The sequence below is a fragment of the Camponotus floridanus genome, unplaced genomic scaffold, assembly GCF_003227725.1.
Source record: "Camponotus floridanus strain SB8 unplaced genomic scaffold, Cflo_v7.5 scaffold2, whole genome shotgun sequence".
In the NCBI taxonomy this organism is placed as follows: Eukaryota; Metazoa; Arthropoda; class Insecta; order Hymenoptera; family Formicidae; genus Camponotus; species Camponotus floridanus.
In genome coordinates, this window is record NW_020229325.1 from 5,079,947 (window position 1) to 5,100,660 (window position 20,714).

Sequence of the window (20,714 nt, forward strand, 5' to 3'; positions counted from 1 at the left end):
AAGTGTCCATTAAGAATCGGATAATCCGGATGAGTCGATTAAACGATGTAAATGCAATAATAATCCATTAATAGATTCATAAATTCCCTTAATCATCAATCAGACAATTACAAAGTAGATGTTAAACATTTATTCATATTTACAAAAGTGCTTGTTAAAAATGTTCAAGTATTTAGAAAATTATTAGCTCATATATAGATTTTTTTAGATTACATCGATTGATAGATTGATTAATTAATTTTGAAAAGAAAAATTACACACAAAATACGTCTTTTTTATTCTTTAATTAAAATTTTATTAATCATATTTTAGATACATATAACTCTAATTCTTTATCAAAAGAAATATATCTTTCCGTGACCTTATTTTAGTTTTATAAGATACTTATTTTTATTGAGCAAGTTTTAAAAGAAAGAAAAAGAAAAAGAAAATATCGAGAAAGAGAGAGAGGAAGAATATCTCGGTAAAAAAACGTCGCAAACAAACCGAACTAAATTCCCATGTGTCTCTTAATTAATTCGGAGCATTACATCGTTTATCGGAAAATTCCCCGAGGTATTAATCGTCAATTAACGTTCTGTCGTAAAAAAATATTACGGCCGCGGCTGCGCGTTATCGATATAAAATCAACGTCAAGAGCCGACAGTTAAAGTATCACAAATCGTGATTCGGCTTCGCCGGTACTCGAATTCGTCGCGGGAATAAATTCGCATGTGAGTGGACCTCTATAAGAGTGAAGGATCATGAAGATCGGCACGACCAGATAAGAATCGACACGATACTCCGGGGGCTGATGGGCCCGTGACGACGAAAAGACTCTTTAAAAATGCGTGTCGAGGACGCCGCCTTCGTGGGAGGGGCCCCGACTATTTCTCGCCGGTGCAGGGGGTCCGTTTCCCGATTTCTCTTTCGCAACCCTTCTACATGGGGCCGTAACAAACACATCGTGGCCGCTCGTTTATCGAAAAGCGCTCGAGAGAGTCCGTCATACAATAAAAATGTCCCGTAAATTAGCACCCGGTGACTGTCACGTCGTCGAGAGCCGTTTGCGGTTGAAAATAATGCGCGCGAGTTGCGTTAAAGAGCTGGACGATTTAATACTCATTCGATATGATTCATCTTTCAATTGAAAATTATAGAAAAGACAGTTTGATTTCTTGAATTTTATATTCTAATCATATGTTGTTTCGTTTATTAAATTATTCAATTTATTCTTACATTTTGCGTTCTAATTTAATTTTACTCTTTTTTGTGTTTAAAATTATTATATCTTACTTTTTACAAACAAAGTAAATTTTTCTATATTATTAGAAGCGAAAAATGTAAGGACGGAGTAGCGTATTTATTTTTCTCTCGCTAAATATTCGGCGATGGCATAAGAATGAAAAATAATAAAGCGCCCGGGGTTAAACGAGCCGCCACGGGAGATACTCTCCTCATCTAGATCTGCCGCGTTAATTTCGTAACTTGATACGTCATTAAAGTAACAAATTACGCTATTAACCTGGCCACGGTTAATTAGGCGTGGCGTTATAAATGGCAGAAAAGCTTCGTGAATTAATCAATGCTCGATCAGATCTGATCGCGGGCGATGGCAATTCGCTTCTTCCGCTTCTCCCTCGTTCTTCTCTTCTTCGTATCTTCGTCTCTCCGTCCGTTAATAACTATAAGCGCAATAAGTAGGTTGAAAATGGAGATGAAATAATTTTGTGGACCGATCCATGGCGAGTGTAATATTAACGAACGCCGGCGGCAACGAGTGCATTATAATAGTAATTACGCTAATTACACGGCATGTAACCACCTGGCTAAAGTAAAGATAGCTCGATAAACTTGATTATAATGGCACAATCCCGCCAGGTAGGACGAGTTAATTCGACGACAATGTACCTCCTACCGTATACATGATTTCAGCGGCTGTAACGAAAAATGTAAAACGTGACGAATTCTTTGGCGATATATTATAAGTCGGCTGCAGAAAGTATTAATTTGTAACTTGAAGAAAATTGATAAAAGTAAACGATCAATTTTATTCGAGTTTCTTTCGAGATCAAGAAACGTCATCTAATTTTTCCAGTTAAAACTGGATATTGTTTTCTTCTCGCGCGTATATCGAAAGATATTACACGGAGAATCAGCTCCATGCGGACGACCTTCTCGTCGAATATTCAAGTTTTTGTAAGCGCTCATTCGAATTAATTGCCAGTACCGTAATTAAGAAGAATTTTACATAATGATCGAAGAGCAGGAGTAACGGTGCACGGGGAATACGGTGCGCGTGGGCGGTTATTTAGTACGTGGACAGTGCGGAGCCGTCTTTAATAATTTCGGTGTTAATTAAATGCCGATGCGTGGGTGCCGGTGGGATCAGGCGAGAGACTCCGCATCGAGCAGAACTCGAATTCGTTTTGTCAACTTTCACTGCGGCTCCACCGTGTGCTTCTCCGCGTGCGTCTTTATAACTCCCGCGTTATGTGCTAGTCGTTAAACGCCGGCCGATCGCGCGCATCCGGTGGCAAATTGAGTTTCACCTCGGGCACATCAAATATACCGCGTTAATCGCTTAATAATTTTTCGCGCGGCCCGATATCAATTTGTTAATCGGGAATTACAGGTCGAAAATTCGTTATTTGCTCGTGGATTACACGATGGGCGCGCCGATACGTTTCCACGTCCACTCGACATCGATCGAATGCAGGTAAATCTTCGCGCTTCGTGATTTCGCTTATCGGAGAGACTTATCGACGCGACGCGGTATTTAAACCGGTAATAAACGACCGAGACGACGCGATCCGGCAAAAATATTCAAAACTTTATTCATCGTCGATGAAATATTTTTTGTCTCGCTTTCACCTCTCTCGATTTTCCTCAATGAGGAGCCGTGCGGCGAACGCTCTCTGCCTCTCACGTTTTCGAAAGTTATACGCGGCTCTCGTTCGTCCTGCCCGCTCGCTCGGCTCTTTTCACGTTGCCGGTAATTTTACCGTAATTTACGACGCCGGAATGAATCCCCTCGCCCACGCACCGACCGAGGAGAGAACACGAGAATGAGTTCGCGGCGCGGTCGCCTCGATTCTATTAATTCAATACGATTAGCCCGTACGACTGCCCACGATTCTTCGCGCTAATTGCCCCGAGGTAGGCTACCCCCCATGAGGAACGGAAAGAGGAAGAGGAAGGGATTATCGAGGGGATTAATTAAATTGAATCGAGCTTAATTAGCCGTGGCCGCTCGTGATTCTTTGAGGTGCGAAGAGACTTGCCTAGGGCGCGCTAAGATGGCAATCTGGATAAAAAGTTGGACGATTAATTGAATGTTTGCCACGCTCGACATTAATCCGTGTGATTACGAAGGAAAATAGTTAGACATCATAAAATACTTCGTTAAAAATATGGTATTTGGAAATAACTCGCAGAACATTACGGACTCTTTTCTAAAGTTTCGTAACAGGATTTTTGTAGCTTTAAAATGCAAAAGAAACTATTTTTTTTTAACTTTTTTCGAAATCAACGATCGATTTATTCATACATGGTTATTCAACCATAAAAAGAGAACGCGTAAAAAGTTTCTCCGATATATCGCCGTATATAATGATATCGATTAATAACACGATTATTTTACGCGTGCGTTAACGATTTTTTTAACTCGCTTATTCATGCTCGTGTCACCACAAGCGCGATAAATGCAAATTTCTCTCAACCGTGATTCATATAAATTATGAAAGGCGAGCATATAACGCTACTCTCGGTACAAATAATCCATAGAGTTGACAAAACGCGCGACGCTGTCGTCCTTATTTTGCATGACAATATCGCACTACTCATACGAGTCAAGAACTGTCCATTAAATGTTCGTTTCATGTCAGCGAAACCTGTCCGCATTATCATAATTCGTTTCCCTGAATCGCAATATCGAAGCGATATGCAAATGAAAAGTGATCTAATAAAAAATAAATCTACACGTCGCGTCACATCAACGTTTATGGTACACGAAACTCGCGTGCAACTTGTGACGCATAATGAATCAAACGCGAAATAAGTTGCTGAGGAAGCATTCTTAGTATCTTTGAATCTCCTTCTTATCGAGGAGAAAAAAAAGTGCGTGTGTAAAATTCAGACGCGTGGTGTAAGCTTGTCCATTCGGAGCACGTGAATACAAGTGTTATGTCATGAAGAACAATTGTTTAATTAATCAGACATTAATTAAATCGTTACATAAATATCATTTGTAACGCAACAAGTGTAACGTTTCGAGGTACACCGTGCAATTTTACAGAGGCTCGATCAACGACAAGTGTCGATCTCGCGAAAATCGACGAATATTGGAAATATTGAATATTTCTTTAATCAAAATTAAAATAACATCCCGATATTTCTCTTCAATATTCAAAAAAATTTAGAAATTACATCACAGAGTATCGATCGCGAATGAGTCGATCGGTTGTCATCGCGCTCGATACTCGATTAGCACGAATCGTCAACTTGCAGGAACCGATAAACGCAGGAGCATCGATCATCGTTCCAAGGGGTGGATCGAAAGTAATTATTTCTCATCAGCCGCGTCGAGACAATCGCCGTCCATTGACAATTCGCGAGATCAGCGATAAACGCGCAACTCGCGTAAAGGAAAAAAAAAGAAATCAGTGCCTCTCTGTGTGTGCGTCATCTCGTCTCTTTCTTTTTCTGAAGAGAAATATGTTTCGCAGAAAATGTGGGACGAGAATGTCCGAAATAAGTCGCACGGGCAGCGCGTGAAGGGTTAAAACGTAGTTAATATATAATCCGCCGCGCGTATGATAAGACGGAAATATAATTTATTGAACGTGCAACACCACGTACAACACCATGGTTACCCTGGACACCGAGCAGAAGCCCGAAAGGCAGCACTGCGGCCGACGTATGTGCGCTATTTGCCGACGCATCAAACGAGATAAAGGTAATGAACGACACGATTTTTATCTGTCACGTCACACGTCGTGAGTGGTTAACGCGGTATTCGCGCGTGCCGCGCCATAATATAATAGGGGCACATTTTATCTCTCTTCTCTCTTTCTTCGGAGACACGCGTAATCATCGAATTCGCAAACAACTCTCGGCTGAAAATAAAAGTTCGAACCGGGTCCCATATCCTTCGACACTGCTTTCGGACACACGATGCTCGAAAACGGGCTCGTTATCCACTTGAACCATCAACATCGACAACTCGACAATTCGCCTCGTTTCGCGGGGAATTTTAAGAGTCGTTATTAAAAGCGTTTAATTATTTCTTTTTTTCCCTTCGTTGCGCAATAATTCATAGCGTGCGTTGCATAAAGGCAGGCAACGAGAATGAAACGCGTGACAGAACGTTTCGCGCAATTTATGTAATGAAGGGGGACCCCTTTCTCCCACTTCCCTTCCTTCCCCCTCGATCGTTATTACTTTCCGCGTTGAATCGTGTGTTCACCTGTCACTGCACGCGATATAATTACGGACGATGAACGCGCTTCGTGAAATACACTTGGCAAAAATATATCATGTACAAGATTGAAAAGCATGCAAAGAATCTACAGATGTTAACATTTGATGATTCTCATATCTTGTTCTTACATAATGATATGCATCATATATTATTCAAAATTAATAATTATAATAATTATAATAATAATATAATAATTATAATAATTATATACATTGTTATATAATAAAAATATAATAATTCTCTCAAATTAATTAATTTCTAGCTTATAGAGAGCACAGTAATTTTATTATCATGATTATTGATATAACATCCATAATTAAATTCATTACAGTTTCTTCCGCGCGTTGCAACATTTTCAAAACAGAAATCAAAAGAAGAGAGGATAGGGCAGTTAGGTGAGCCTGTCGGCTTACATGCATTATAGAATTACGAATGTGTACCGGCGCGGTTCGAAACTGGTTCGTTCTCCTTCATCGTCCCCCAGCGTCACCGTCGTATGTCCTCGTTGTTTCATGCAAATCGCTCGTTAGTCGAAACACCTGAAATTCTCGTGTGGGACGCACATTGTCTCTCTCTCGGCGCGGGCGCACGCACACGAGGCTCCATGGATTATTCATCCCCGTGGCGCATTCGTGTTAAGGTGACAGACTGACTGACGGACTTACGAAGGAGGGAAGCCAAGGAAGCGAAGGGAGGTACCTTTTGCGCCTCGGGATAATGGCTGTCCGTCTTGTTCGATCCGTCAGCGCGAGGAAATCATGCGAGATAGCACATGATACGAACATTGAAAATTTATTTCTCCATTTAATTATTTTTCTTTCGAGAGCAAATTTTATTTCCTAAACGATGAATTGATAGTAGAAATTAATTCCTCTGATATACATTTTTTAAATATTTTATATAAATGTACAATAATCTTTTTGTATTTTTATAAAAAAATTAATATTATATATACATATATAGATTAAATATTATATCAAAATGATTAAATTTCAATTTTTCAATCAAAAAGATTATTGAATCAAATCGTCGAATTATTCGATCAATAGCAAACAAGGTTGCCTGAAATTTCCCTCGGGTATTCGCTCCGAGGAAGGGTCTCTTGAAGGTGTGAAAGGGCGCTTACGAAATTGCGCGGGCGCGTGTATGAATGGGGGAATGGCCTCCTGGTTTCATTCATCCGCGACGCGCACGCAATCCGCGTAATCGTGATCGAATAGGCGAACGGACATGTTCGATTTCACGAACAACCTTGCTCTATGCCTGGGCAGTTATGGCAGGCGTGACTAGGCCGGAGGTCCCGATTATGATAAAGCGCGTGGGGGCTCGCCCACGCTCGCCCTTCGCTCGTTCATTCATAAATTCAACTCTCACCGCTCGCGCGCCCGCGCGCACGTGCGCGTGTCTTTCGGTGGCTCTCGCGTTACACCTCGTTGCTCGATGAAGCGTGTCGTCCTCGCTTCCCAAGTAAAAGCGACTCGTCTGCCAGACGAGATCTAGCCAGAAAAATAGAAGGATATATCGACAGAATAGAGATATGAACCTTGCTAGAAATTCCGTTGACAGTCAAAAATTGAGCGAATATATTGTGCAATCGATCATTTTATTTATTAAAGTAGTTTAGATCATTTTCTTCACGTCACCTTATATTATATGTACCTATACACACTGCGATCTGTATCGATGATAAGCAAATAAATCTTAAAATTAGACTTTGCCGCTTTCTCGCTTGATCTCTCGGCTAGATGAGGCGTTTCTCATCTTTGAGAAGATTTTCCGAGATGAAGCAAGCGACCGATCGCATTGATGTACGAGTTTCTTCGCTCATGGCATTGCGCTTGCAAGCCGATTCCAGGTTTTCAAAGCGGTCTTCGGAATCAATGCGCCCAATTATGCGACCGGTCTATTTCTAGAAACGCACTGCCGACGTACATACTAATTATTTTTGATCGCGTCATGCTCGTTGAGCGATCAAAGTAAGAAGCTAGATAATACAAAGGCGCAGAAGAAGTGTCTGATACGTACTCAAAGATTGCAACCCCTCTTTGCGAGGGAAAGAGAAAGAAAACAGGAATGGTAGGGAGACGATGCATCCTATACCGACAATTCGCGAGGTATCGCAATCGAGTTTCCAGCAAACGAGAAGAGGAGGAGGAACGAAGGGAAAGCGACAGAATTATCGCGGAGATGCGCGAGAAGGAGAGATCGAGCGGCGACGATCGGCGAGGATCGGCGCGAATCGGAGAGAACAAGCGTGTTGATATCGCGAGAAAAAGAGAAAGAGAGGCGGAGAAACAATTGGCATTCTGCACGCACGTCCGATCGAGGGACGAAGGGACGAGGGAAAGGGTGGTAACGGTGATGCGGCGGGGGAGCGGGGTGGACTCACGGTTGGCATGCACCTGTGCATTGCCGCCATATACGATGCGGAGTTATGGCGTTTTTCTCCGCGTACGGCCGCCGTACGATATGTGCACTCGCGTACACGTATACGATCGTATCTCAGGCGGCGAAACCAACTCCATTTCTGGAACGATTCGCGTCCGTCTGTCCGTTCGTCCGCGAGTGAACCTTTAGAATCGCTCCGAGAGGTAAATTAATTGTCCGCGAAGCGTGTGCATAACCGCACGCACGCTCGCGTTGCACCGTGAAACGGGGAAAAAACGTAACTCAGGTAATGTTAAGGATGGAAGACGCACTTGTGTTTATTAGACACGCTAGATGAGCTTGCTCAACGGCGTTTTTCCGCCGTAGCGTCTCGTTTTCCGCAGAAACAAGGTCCCCGTTCTCTGTCCTTCTCCTCGTCTCTTTTCATCCATGAGGATCTCCGCTTTTTCATGGGAAATGACACGAAGACAAATGCAGTCTCGTTGTTAATATGTTTTCACGCTATATAAATGCGCGAATTCGCTAGGAATTAATATAAGTTCTAAACGATATTGTATATCTAAATTGCAAAGCATTCTAAAATTAACAAGATTATTTATAAAATCAGAAATATAAATATTTTTTTATGAATTCATATATTGTTTTCATGAATTCATGTGTCGCAATCTTTTCTATTCATTATGAAAATAATAAGAATAAGCTTGACGTTGCTTTACCAGTTTATTAACATAAATTATAATGTCATTATTTATTAGGGTCAAACAAACTTCATTATATCAATTGTGACGATCAATCATTATTTTTGAGATTCAATGAAAATAAAGCTATTAATCGAAGAAAATAGCAGGAATATTTTCCACCTTCTCACATAATATCCCTCTACATTTTTAAGTATCGAGAAAGCGTAGATTGTTAACAAATCGATTGACAAGAAACGACACGATTATCAGAAGGATGCCACGAGTCCGCTTCCGAGTTAGCCAAAAACCAGCCAGTCAGCCGGTGTGCTGACGAAAGTGCCCGGGCAAAGTGTGTACCTACCTGGCGTGTGCCTCTTCCCTGTCGCGGCGTAAAGTTGGAGCGTAGTTGTGGGTGTAACCAGTTTCCCGTGGGCTTAGCTGTCAAGCCCACGTGGGCCGCCCACGCGGACCAGATATATTACTACGCCGTAAGAGAAAGAAGACGGAGCACGAGCGAAGGAGCCGCGAGGGGAAATCGAGAAGAGATGGAGAAAGAGAGGAACTGGCAAGAGAGACCCTTCAGGAATGAGAGATGCGGCTTGCGACACAGGAAACAGTTTCACCTAGAGGGGCGAGCGAGCTCACGCAGCATCCAGCAACCAACGTGAAACTAAGCGCGGACATGTGGGTGTGGATGCACGCACATCGCCTTCTTGACAACTCCGACGAAAGGCTGCGTGGACGATGATTAGCGAAGACAGGTTATCAAGAATACCGACGCACACGATAATGCGATTTTAGAATCTCTTAGTTTTGAAATTTTTGAAATTTTGCGACATATTTTCTTACGCTTCGAAGGTGCAAACTGTCACTTTGCGACAGCGATTTCTACGATTTTTCGTTTGATTTATTGATTTTGAGAGGACAATTTATTTTTTAAAAATCTTTATGTGTACACATATGGAGGGAGAAGCTCGCGCGATTATAAAATGTTTTCGCAACTTCAGCAGATACTTTTCTCTTTATTATATCCTCTAATATTCGCGACTTTGCACATATTTTCAGATGTAACACTCCGTTATTTATGGTTATCCCACCTTTTAAGGGATAATGACGATTGCGCGCGATTGACTCTCCCGATCGGTCGGCATCGCGCGCTTGTTCCTCTAATAGACCTTGCGAAATCACACGCGAGACAAAAAGCCAAAAGTGAGTGAGTTCGCGACGTGATACGAAGTAGCCCGCATGTCCACGATTCATTTCTCGCGCAATTGCTAATTAATATACCCCGGGGCCGACTTTCGCCATAAGAAACGTCTGTCGCGTCGAGCAGCGGCAGGTGTTTATCACGCAAAAACACGTTGATTTACCGGCACGAGAGTCGAAATGTACGACGAACGAGCATTTGAGACAATGTTAAAACTCCGAACCGAATATTCCGTATTCGTCGTATTGTTAGCCGGCTTACACACATAATAATTGCCGTTGACACAAGTACAGATAGTCGTGCGATTTCTCCCGAACTGTTTTTTCGGCCGATTTATCACGCAAACCTGTCATAATTGCAGGGTTAATTTTTTGCCAACACTTGGGTCGTAATTTTATTCGAAAAAACTTCTCGATTATTTATATCCTAATAAAGAAATTAATTGAAAATAATTTCAAGAAGAGATTAATAAATTTGTTATTGCTAGCGTCATTTACGATTTCTCAAAAAAATACGCATCTCGGACATGCCTTACATACAATATTTAAATGTGCGATGAGAATAAGAATCGTCGAAACATCGAGAATAACGGCAAAGTTTTACAAGTTTTAAGTAAGATGTAACGCGCCAGACGTTCCATTCGACACCTCATCTGTGTCAAAGATATTATCATCTGCAGTTGCTCGTATTGCATGCCAAGCGTTGTCGTTGTCATCTTTCGTGAAGAGCGAGTTACGAAACGAACTGTCAAAAAAAAAGCACGATATCAAGAAAGAATAAAAAGACTACAATGACGACAGGAAAGAGGGACTGAAAAATAAATTATATGGAAGCGCATTCATACTGAGAACATTTTAATCAGTAAAATATATTAATATAAATTGTCATAATATTTAATTTATCTGAAGTGTGTTGTGTGTGTTGCATCAATTTTAACAAGGTTTTCCGAAAACCTTGAACGTACATCACTTTCAAAACGAATGATTAATACAGTATAATGCGCAATATTAACTTATGAAGATGATATAAGTTTTTTTGTGAAAAATACGACAAATCTTTATGAGGTCTAGTGCCAAAAAAAAAAAAAAAGAAAAAGCAAGAATATGATGATCGAGAGAAACGGCCGATCGTGAATAAATCGAAAAAAATCTCCGCAGGAAGAGATGGAAGCGAAGGTGAAAAATGGAAAAAGGACAAAAGAGAGGCAAACTTGCCTCGCCGATTGATATAACGCTCCGATTTACGTAATATACGCACTGTCGTAAAACTCCCGATGATTTATCCCGCTAAATAAATAGATTTCGGCGTTGTTAAGCCCGTTTTTATAGGAGAAATCCGCGCGCGCATGCCACACGCGTTCCTCATCCTGAGTCCTCCTCGCTTTGCGTGCTCCGTCGTGCGTGGGTCGTGGAAGGTGGAGCGCGAGAAGAAACGCGTTCGCGCGCGCGATTAAAAATACTGGTTCCTTCTCGAGGAAAGAGAAGACGGAGAGGAGAACGAGGAAAAATAGAGAGGGAATCGTGATATTTGAGAATTTCGGACAGAATTTACGAGCGCCAGACGGTCGACTCGATGTCTCTCTTTCTCTCCTCCCCTCCCTTTCTTTCTCTCTCGGAGCGACATAGTAAATGGTGCAGATACGGGAGATGTCGGTTGTGGACCGATCGTCTCTCTAGCTCCGGTTGACTCCGAATTCTTTCCACGCCCATCGCACGCGATCCGAAGGCCTGTATTAGCTTTAAATGCCAGATACAAAGTCAAAGTATGATAAGTCGACAAATTGTGTAATCATTTGAGATCTAAAGCTACAATATATCATTGATTTTATTACATACTTTGGAATAATTCTAGGATAATTCTCAGCGATTTATTAAATATAAAATATATAACAGTATAGATTGCAGATTTAGGAGAAAACTTGTGATTATTATTTAAATTGATGAACTTATTAATTAAAAATTTCTTATTATTATTTCTAGAGTTACAAGAATTAATGCAGATATATTCTTGTAACGGAGGACATACATTTGACCGCGTAAAGCAGATGTTTACTAAAGATAATCAATAAAGATATCATTTACTCTAATCGATGCATTAGCGCGTATAAATCGATCGTTAAGTACGCAGAAGATTCAAGGTACGATACGTGCTCGCTCTCTCGCAACGTTCTCTCGTAAACACGGGAGAAAAATGTAAATTCACGCTTCTCTATCGCTCCGAGGGGGACATTACGAAAGACAAGTGCGCACATCAATTAGAAGGCGTAGCCGATAGGCGGAGCGTGCTGAAGCCGTGTTAAGCTTACATAGAGCTCTATAATATACACGGAGCGGGCGCGCGAGCTCTATAAGTCACTTATAAGTACGTGCGTGCGTGCGCTTGTGTGCGTATCGCACGATCGACGCATTAAACGGCGTTCCTCCCGGCTACCGCGCGCGCCGCGAAACGATCCATGGCCGCGACCGGAACAGCTGGAGGAACGTAGGCGCGCTGGCTCCGACATGAAAATGAAGTAAATCGCGTCGGGTATTCTCCTCCACACCGATAATTATCCTATTAGCGAATTAACTACTAAGATGATTAATATGAAAGTTATACGCGCCTCTTATGCGCGTCTCGATCGAGAAGATACGCGATTCTCTGCGTCTGGATCGTGTGTAATTTGCCAATGGCGGTGTAATTTTACATTTGTTTTACACTTAGCTTGTACGTATCGTGTACTTTGCGCGATTCTAAAACAAATCAATATTTATTAATAATTATTCATTAATTTATAGTTCATTTTAATGTGATATTTATTGCAGTGATGAAATGTAATCAAATATGATACGCTCGCAATGTTGATAAAATTATATATCTCTCCTCTCTCTATCGCATATATGTATACAAATATAATTTATCTATTAACTAGAATTATTATTTGCACACAAATATAGAAAAAATTGCTTAATTAGAAATATAACAATTGAAATCAATAGATAAAAAAGTAATAGTAATTATTACTTTGTAATATTGTATCATTACAATGATACAATAATATTGTATCATTTGCATTTTTTTATTTATTACTCATTTATTTTTATCATTCTTTTTACCTAATATATTTTAATTTTTCTAATTTAATTTATGATTATTTTATATACATTTTAATATTTAGTTATATACATTGTTATTTTTGTTTAAAAAAAATGTTCTCCGTTTTTCTGTCATTATTATTCGTACTATTTTTAGAAGATTAATCGAATCTAAAATACAAATAAAAGCATTAATGTAATCTGTTATAAATTTACGACGTCTATATCCGCGACGCGAATAGAAAATAACGCATGGGAATGTGAATTAAATATAAATATGGGATAATGAGTGGAATATAAATTGTGACGAACGTCAAACGGACGCCATCGACCATTCGTCACAACGATATTCACGGTTGTGCCTTCGCAGTCCTTCCTCGCGCTTTGACGTAAATGCACAGGCGTGCACTCTTCGTCCAATTGTGCGTGGGGAAACAATAGCGGGAAACGCGCCACTCTGAAAAATTCAAGTGGTTGCGCGATAAATTCATTCGACTAATTCCGATTAGTATTCTCGGGACGACGATTCAATCATTAATATGCCGCCAGCCAGTAAAAATTAAACGAAAAATTACATTTGTCGATTGTATAATTTGTATTGTGATAGAAAGACAAATGACAAATCATTGAAGATTCTATCAGATCATGCGCCTATAACGTTAGTTAAAAAAAATGACAATTTTGTATTTTTCTTCGATTGAACATGCGTGTATTAAATTAAATATTCCCGAAATCACGCGCGTTTTCAGAAAACAGTTTGGCCCATGAGAGAATAACAGAAGATGAAAATAGTTTGCCAGAAAAATTACAATGTCCCCATCTAGAGTTTCGCAATCATGTTGATAAAGTGGACTGTTATTTGGAGAATGGAATATTCCATGGGGCGATCGCGAGATGTGTGTTTACGCCGCTCATCTCCCGAAAATCACGTAGGCGTGGAGGAACAAGAGCGAGGGGGAGGGCTTTCGGTTTCTATTTTGAAAAAAATGTCACATTTTACCTTGTCTAAGAGGAAGACGCGAAGAAAAAAATAGGGATCGCGCGCGATAAAGCGTGAAGACATGAGTGAAATTAGAAGATCGAAGACCGTAAAACGGTGGACAAGAGAGATAAGCGATTGCGTGAGGAAGGGAGAACCGGGAGAGTGACAGAAGAGAGGAGAGAGGCGACAAGACAACTTCTCTCGCGATCTCCGGGCTCGCAGGCTTTATTTATACCCAAAGCTACCGTATTATTGGATCACCCCCGCCTGACACGTAAACGTGTCTTATGCGGGCTTACGTAGTCCCCTCTTCTATTTCGTGAATGCCCGACTTCTATCCATCTACTCGGTGTCTCGAAAATATATGACTCTAAAAGATCCTATCTGATCTTACGATCCTAAAGAATATATGACCCTTAGAACTTTTCGTGCTGAGTTACATCATTGACATTCGCGATCTGTGGATAATGAAATCTTTTCAAGTACCGTCTTTCGATAAACGGTAAACACTAAATCGAACACTTTGAAGACCCGAGTTCAAAATTGCCATGACAATTCATAATTGCCTAGCGTTTACTGCATCTGCATAGTGTGTGCGTGTATTGCGAAAGCTTTCAGCATTCATAAACCTTTGCACCCAATACCGTCCGAAGGATAATTTCTATTTGCGCGTTACAAGAGTCGTCATCCTATTAAGATGCAATATCTTGCGGTCGTGGAGGTCTTTCCAATAAACGCGTCACAATTTACCGTATCCGAAGCGTGACATATACTCCCGAATATTCATAGACGTTTCTACAGCATCGCTCTGATAATTTCTTCTTAGGCGCTGTAAATTGTTCTATTAGTCGGAACGCAATATCTTCCGGTTATAGACGGGCCTTCAGCAAATGCATCGCGATAAACGTATGCGTTAGCGTCGCGTTTTATGCGCTTTCTTGCGATAGAGTCGAGGCACGCGAGGATGTTGATGAACAGATGGCGGAATGCGGCGGCAATTTGTCGAATTGGTTTAAGGATGAGACCGAAAATTGGGGTCAAATCAGTAGCGAACGTAGAAGCGAATTCACGGCTAATATTTATGGGATTGTCGAAGGAATCCGGTGTCTTCCGGAATTCTTTAACGTCGCGCTTAAGATTCCAGTCTCGTTGATTTATTTGCCGATCGTCCCATCGTCGTAAAGCAAGCGTCGTCGTAAGGAACGTGTTCGCGAGATGATCGTAAAACCGATGACAACTTTCGATGACATTTATGTAGATCTACATTCGTAGATCTACATAATAATATCGAATATTATGATATCGATTGCAAAAGCAAATTGCGTATATTTCTCGTCTCGATAGGAAAGCTTTTATTGGTTGAATCTTGCTTCATTTTGCAATCAGTTGTATAGAAAGCGTAGGAAAAAGTAAAATTTATTAGCAAAATAAATAAATTTTATCCAATTGTCTAGGATATCAGATTTAAAATTATTCCTACGCTTATTAGTCACTCGTTAAATTAGCACAGCGATTCATAAGAGCGTCGCGAAGCGAGAATCAAAGTGGCAAAGGTTGTACTTGGATGCGCGTGGAGGGTAATCGCTTCTGAGGAATTTGCATTCTATGGATGTCGCAAACATTTACGACGACGCGTGGTTCCCATGTCGCTCTGCGCATCCAGAAATTTATAGCAATTAACACGAATTCGTGAGCCAATGCGTGGGCGAGTAGCCGGTAATGAATTTAGTTCGAAATACGCACCTTGAGATATTCGCGCGGCACGCAAAGCGCTTGGATAAGTAGATATACATCTCCCAGATCGATGAAATACATACGTGCGAAAAGCGATAACCGTAATATTGATACGATGTTACACAGTTGTAAGTTTTACTGCAATCGTAAAAGACGTGAGATTTACCGTGTTGACTGTGTAAATATTTGGAAATACTGAAATATGATAGATGGCTTGGCCAATCGTGATGCGTTTATCACTCGCGCGTATTCTTACACAAGCTTAACTCTTAAGCTCCGCTAAATAACAGCTACTTTAGATTGATGGAAATATTGTAACAAAAAAAAACAGATAAATTTCATCAATGTTACGAAAATCCTTAAGATTTTTAAATAATAGTTTGTCTCATATATTTCACCAAGAAAAATAGGAAACGAAAGAGAGAGTAAAACAATATTACTTCAAAATATATTTTACTGCTTTTTCCATTAGCGCATGATCATCAGATTCAACTTTATTATCTTAATTATCTTTTATAATCTATTCATAAATCGCGGAATATTTATTTCAGAGTTATATTTGATCGAATTATATTGTCCATTCCTTCTCCAGGTCCACGTCATTAATTACAATATGTCGAAGTCGAATTTTGCATATAACTTGAAGGATGCTCGACCCTGCGGGGTTAAAAAATTAACCGCGCAGCGCGATTTAGCGAGGCGAAACAACAACGGAAGCTTCCAGAAATGCGAAACACGATGAGAATTCCGCGTCGAGCGCGATCGAGCCACGCGAACCACGAAGTCGTAACCTGCCATGCCATCGGCTACACGGCACAACTATGCACGTGCGCAGCTATGCACGTGTGCGCCGGGTTCGAGAGAGAATAAGAGAGAGAGAGAGAGAGAAAGGGAAAGAAAAAAAGAGAAAGAGAGAGAACCGCCTCTCGTGACGCGGCGTTTGGTCCAGCGTATCTCTCGGTAGCCAGCGTCACTCTGGTCGTTAGCATCTATCTTCTTGGCGTCTGTTATCCTCTCTCTGGTTATCCTTCCTCTCAGCTCTACTGTGTCCTGCTTTGTTTCACTCGCCAGACAGGATTTTCAATCTCGATTCGAATCTTCATTAATCGTCCCTCGACCACTGCATGGTCGGAAATTTAAAATCAAAACTTTGAAATGGAAGATTTTACACTTCTCAAGATTCTTGAGCCCGCAGAAAAGAAGTTCTGAAGTTTTTAAAATACTTGATAGATATTTAAAAATTTTGTGGTTGTATATTTTTACTCGAGCATATATATTATATATTCCAAAGTTTTATTTCATCAGATACTCTACATCATCAGTACATAACTCACTAAAACGCGGTCATAATTGCAACACTGCAAAGTAAAAATTGATTGTCCATAAAGAGTAGAAAGATATTATTACGACATGTTGCTGAGCCTGCGTCGTCGTGTTATTAAGAGACTAGGTGAAGTTGAGTCAGCAAGCTTTATTATTGGTTTCGCTATTAGTAACCAAGCGACCTAATTTAATTCGACAGCACGGAATCGCCAATTAGCACGAATTATTATGATTACGATACTCGAGCGATAATCGCAGAACACGCCGATTCGAAATCTCGCTCGAAGGGACGAATTATTATGATCGTAGGTACAAGGTGCAAGCAAACGTTCTAGAATCTTATCGACACGCTTTAATCGCAATAGTTTTATCTCTTAACGAGCATTCGTGATCGGTATCCTCGTTATCGATCCTAGAAATCATACTTGAAATGTGCATAGCTATGCAACTGAATATTTTAATGCTTGTAAAAAAGCACTGGCGTTTCATAAAGATGAAAATTTTAAATATTTAAAGATCATGTCTATACACGAATAGGAGAAAAAGCGAAAGAGGAAAATATAACTTTAACATCGGAATAGATAGATGTGGGAACAAAATAATATATCTTGAGAAAATTAAAAATTTTATTATGCAGGGTGTTTCTCAATAAGAGCGAAAAATTTTAGAAGATGATTCTTTGTCGAAAATTAAGAGGGGTTTTTCATATAAACATATACTCCTACATTCCTCCCTGTGGAATTACACTCCTCCAAAAATGGGAGTAAAAATTAGGTTTTTATTTTTTTCGCAAATTTAGAACACGTTAAAAAAATGAAATTAGGTGGATATTTTTTACTAGGAAAAAAGTTATTTATTAATATTTTTTTCAGCATTCTGTATTGTTATAAGGAGATGAAACTAGCAACCCCTATTCAATTTTTTATTAGAACTTTTATTAGAACTTTTTAATGGGCCGGAATATGATCATCTAAAAATATGCATTAAAAAGTTTGATTTATTTAAAAAATTTTTTATTTTTTTCAATAAAATCAGTAATTTTCAAAAAAAAAATACGTTATCGTGCACATCACGGTGCTAAATAGCATAGGTTTCAAATTACGAGAAGTTTTTTAAAATAAAAATAAAATTAGTTGGGAAAATTGGAACAAAAACAAAATTATAATAAAAACTTAAAAACCTAATTTTTATCGCCATTTTTGTAGAAGTGCAAAGAAGGACGTAGGACTATATGTTTATACGAAAAACCGCTTTTGATTTTCGACAAAGAATCATCTCCTAAGATTTTTCGCACTTATTAAGAAATACCCTATATAAGGTGAGATGAGAGTGCGAATCAAAATAAAATGTTTTAGAAAGACTGTGAGACGTTGAGGCCAGATGTGGCTGCGTTCAGCAGAAAAAGCTGTTTTACAACTGTTGTAAAATTCGTGAGCCTGATTGGTATATACTCTTAATTTTGACTGAATCTAAGATTATACACCAATCAGATTCGAATTTTACAACAGTTGCAAAGCAGCTTTTCCTGCTGAACGCAGCCAATATGATGGCATTAGTTAGCAAGCAAAGAGCACCAAGGACTGAATTTCGTAATAATTTTGTCTTTCTCGACACATACATTGTTCGTGTAAGCGGGACGAAATATATATTAGCTCCAATAGCTTACTCTGTCTCATTTGCAGCATCGCGGATTCGTGTTATACAATGCCAAAATACAATACATGTTGCTCAACGCGTCAACAAGCATATTTCAATCTCGAAGCAGTTGTAACTTAACTGAAACTATGCGACGAATTAAATCACGCTCCTCGTAGCAAGAAGAATATCTATATATTACGACTAATAATTATTAGTTATATCGATATACGCAATTGGTGTACAGAAAATTCACATCGCAACGTCATAAGCATTATATAATTTTCGCCAAATATCGATTTGTGACTGTTTCTAAAGACGTGAAAGATCGAAAGAGAACTGTCAATGTAACGTTTGTTGACGATTCGAGAGGAAACTGAACCCTATTACGAATCCAGCAACAGTAGCAGTAACGTATAAAGTAGCGAATCTCACCGCGGATGAGCCATTATGCTCAAAGGCAGTGCACCAGGCATTTCGCCAGGATATTGGCCGCTTTGAATTCAGATTGCGCGGCCATGCGGCCTCCGCGTTTTTATTCTTCCTCTTTCGCAGACAATTTATGCAATCTGGCCCGCGTCGTACGCGTATTTATAACCGCCGGCCCTTTGTGTGTTAATTCTGTACTTGTGTGTTACTTGGGTATCCGATTCTGCGCGGGGAAAGACTCGCGCATTTCTTCGACCTTTGATCCTCGGTGCATCTTTGCGGCTTTTGTATCCGAATGTACAATTAACGAAAATATAGATATATCAATCGAGAAATGTTAAATTAATAATACATGGCGAGATTCAACTAGAAACTTCAAATTTTTCATCATTTTTCATTATTAAAATATATGCGAAAAAAAAATAATGTCGTTATAAGATGACAAAATACATTTTACCAAAAGATCGCTTATATATATTTATCTGTAAATTTTTTAAAGATTTTTCATAGTTATGTTTATAAGTCAATTTTATTATTATTTCAATATTTATTAATCAAATGTAAATATAAAATCAATTCTTCCTTTAATTGCATCGACTTGTTGGAAAAATGTGAAAACATAAAACCATCATCGGTCTTTAAAAGGATCAGAGAGAAGCGTACGGTGTGCGTAAGGAGAAAACCCAACAGAAAAAAATGTACGCCGAGTTAGGGCGAATGATCGACTTTGATCTCCGTGATTTTTATAGAAGCATCTTGCGTCGCGCGGCTTGATATTTTGCGGCTGTCGCGACTCTTCGGCGGAAATCCCGCAGAAATTGGAGCGGTGCCGTCGAGAGACGGGAGGATTTCGCGAACGGCTTCCCCGCCTGCCGATGTCTCGCCGAGGTGCAATGCACTCGTTGAAATAAAAGTTCCACGAAGATGGAGGAGGCCGCTCTTTCGAATTGGCCCCTAATTTCTTCCCCATAACTAAGAAGACGCACTTTATGACCGGCGGCTCGCTTTTTCTGTTGCAGCGTTGAAGGTGAAGCTCATGCTGAGGCGACCCATCAATCAGCTGGTTGCGCAAGGCATCATGCCATGTAAGTGTTGATCCGTTTGTTTATTACACCATTTATATTTTTTTTTTATTTTTTGTTTTCTCGTATACCGCGGAAAATTGCGCTTGTAGGATTCGAAGCTGTTAAATCTTCGCCGATATTGCGATAATACTTGCTATCTGCGCAGCTGTCGTTACGACCCGTTATTGAACATCATTGTCGGTCTTCGTCGGTCTCTTAAAAACATTTTCGTTCGGATAGATTGATGCATGCACGAGTCAATTATCGAGGCTTTCGGAATTACATATAAAAAGTAAGGGGCTCTCTGATATCTAGGACACTTGTAGATTGTGATAAATTGCCTCGTAACGATTAAGGAAATTGATAATTATCGATCGTTTTTTTTTGAGTTTTGAGAAGTGAAACGAATTGGGTCTCTTCCGAGTCAATTAATCTTGTAATAATTAAATCGATCTATCCAGAAAAACGACGCAAATCGACTTTTCTATGAAACAACAGCTGCAAGAATGACCTCGCTTCCTTAACACATGTCTTTTCCGCAATAAGATTCCCATTCGATTATTCTTCTTTATCCTATCGTGGGATGAACTAAATTCTCGTGACATCCGCGAGCGGCGATGTAAATGAAGAAGCAAAAGTGAAAACACCGTCGTCTTTCGCTCCCGAAATCCCCGAAGCGATCAACGGTATAAGAGCGGCAGTCTCTAGTTGCTCGGTAGATTTACGACGGATACCAA

At 39.9% G+C, this 20,714-nt stretch overlaps 1 protein-coding gene across 6 annotated transcripts in view; it reads left to right on the forward strand.

The window, feature by feature from the left end:
• LOC105258862 (MKL/myocardin-like protein 2) overlaps positions 1 to 20,714 on the forward strand; it is a 177,750-nt gene that overhangs the window by 147,521 nt on the left and 9,515 nt on the right. For 5 of the 6 annotated variants that reach the window (XM_025408072.1, XM_025408068.1, XM_025408069.1 and 2 more), the window contains one exon: positions 19,933 to 19,998. In XM_025408072.1, coding sequence (XP_025263857.1) covers positions 19,933 to 19,998 — 66 coding nt within the window. Of the gene's footprint in view, positions 1 to 4,488; positions 4,937 to 19,932; positions 19,999 to 20,714 lie in introns of all 6 variants that reach the window. The other variant, XM_025408071.1, reaches the window with a different exon arrangement.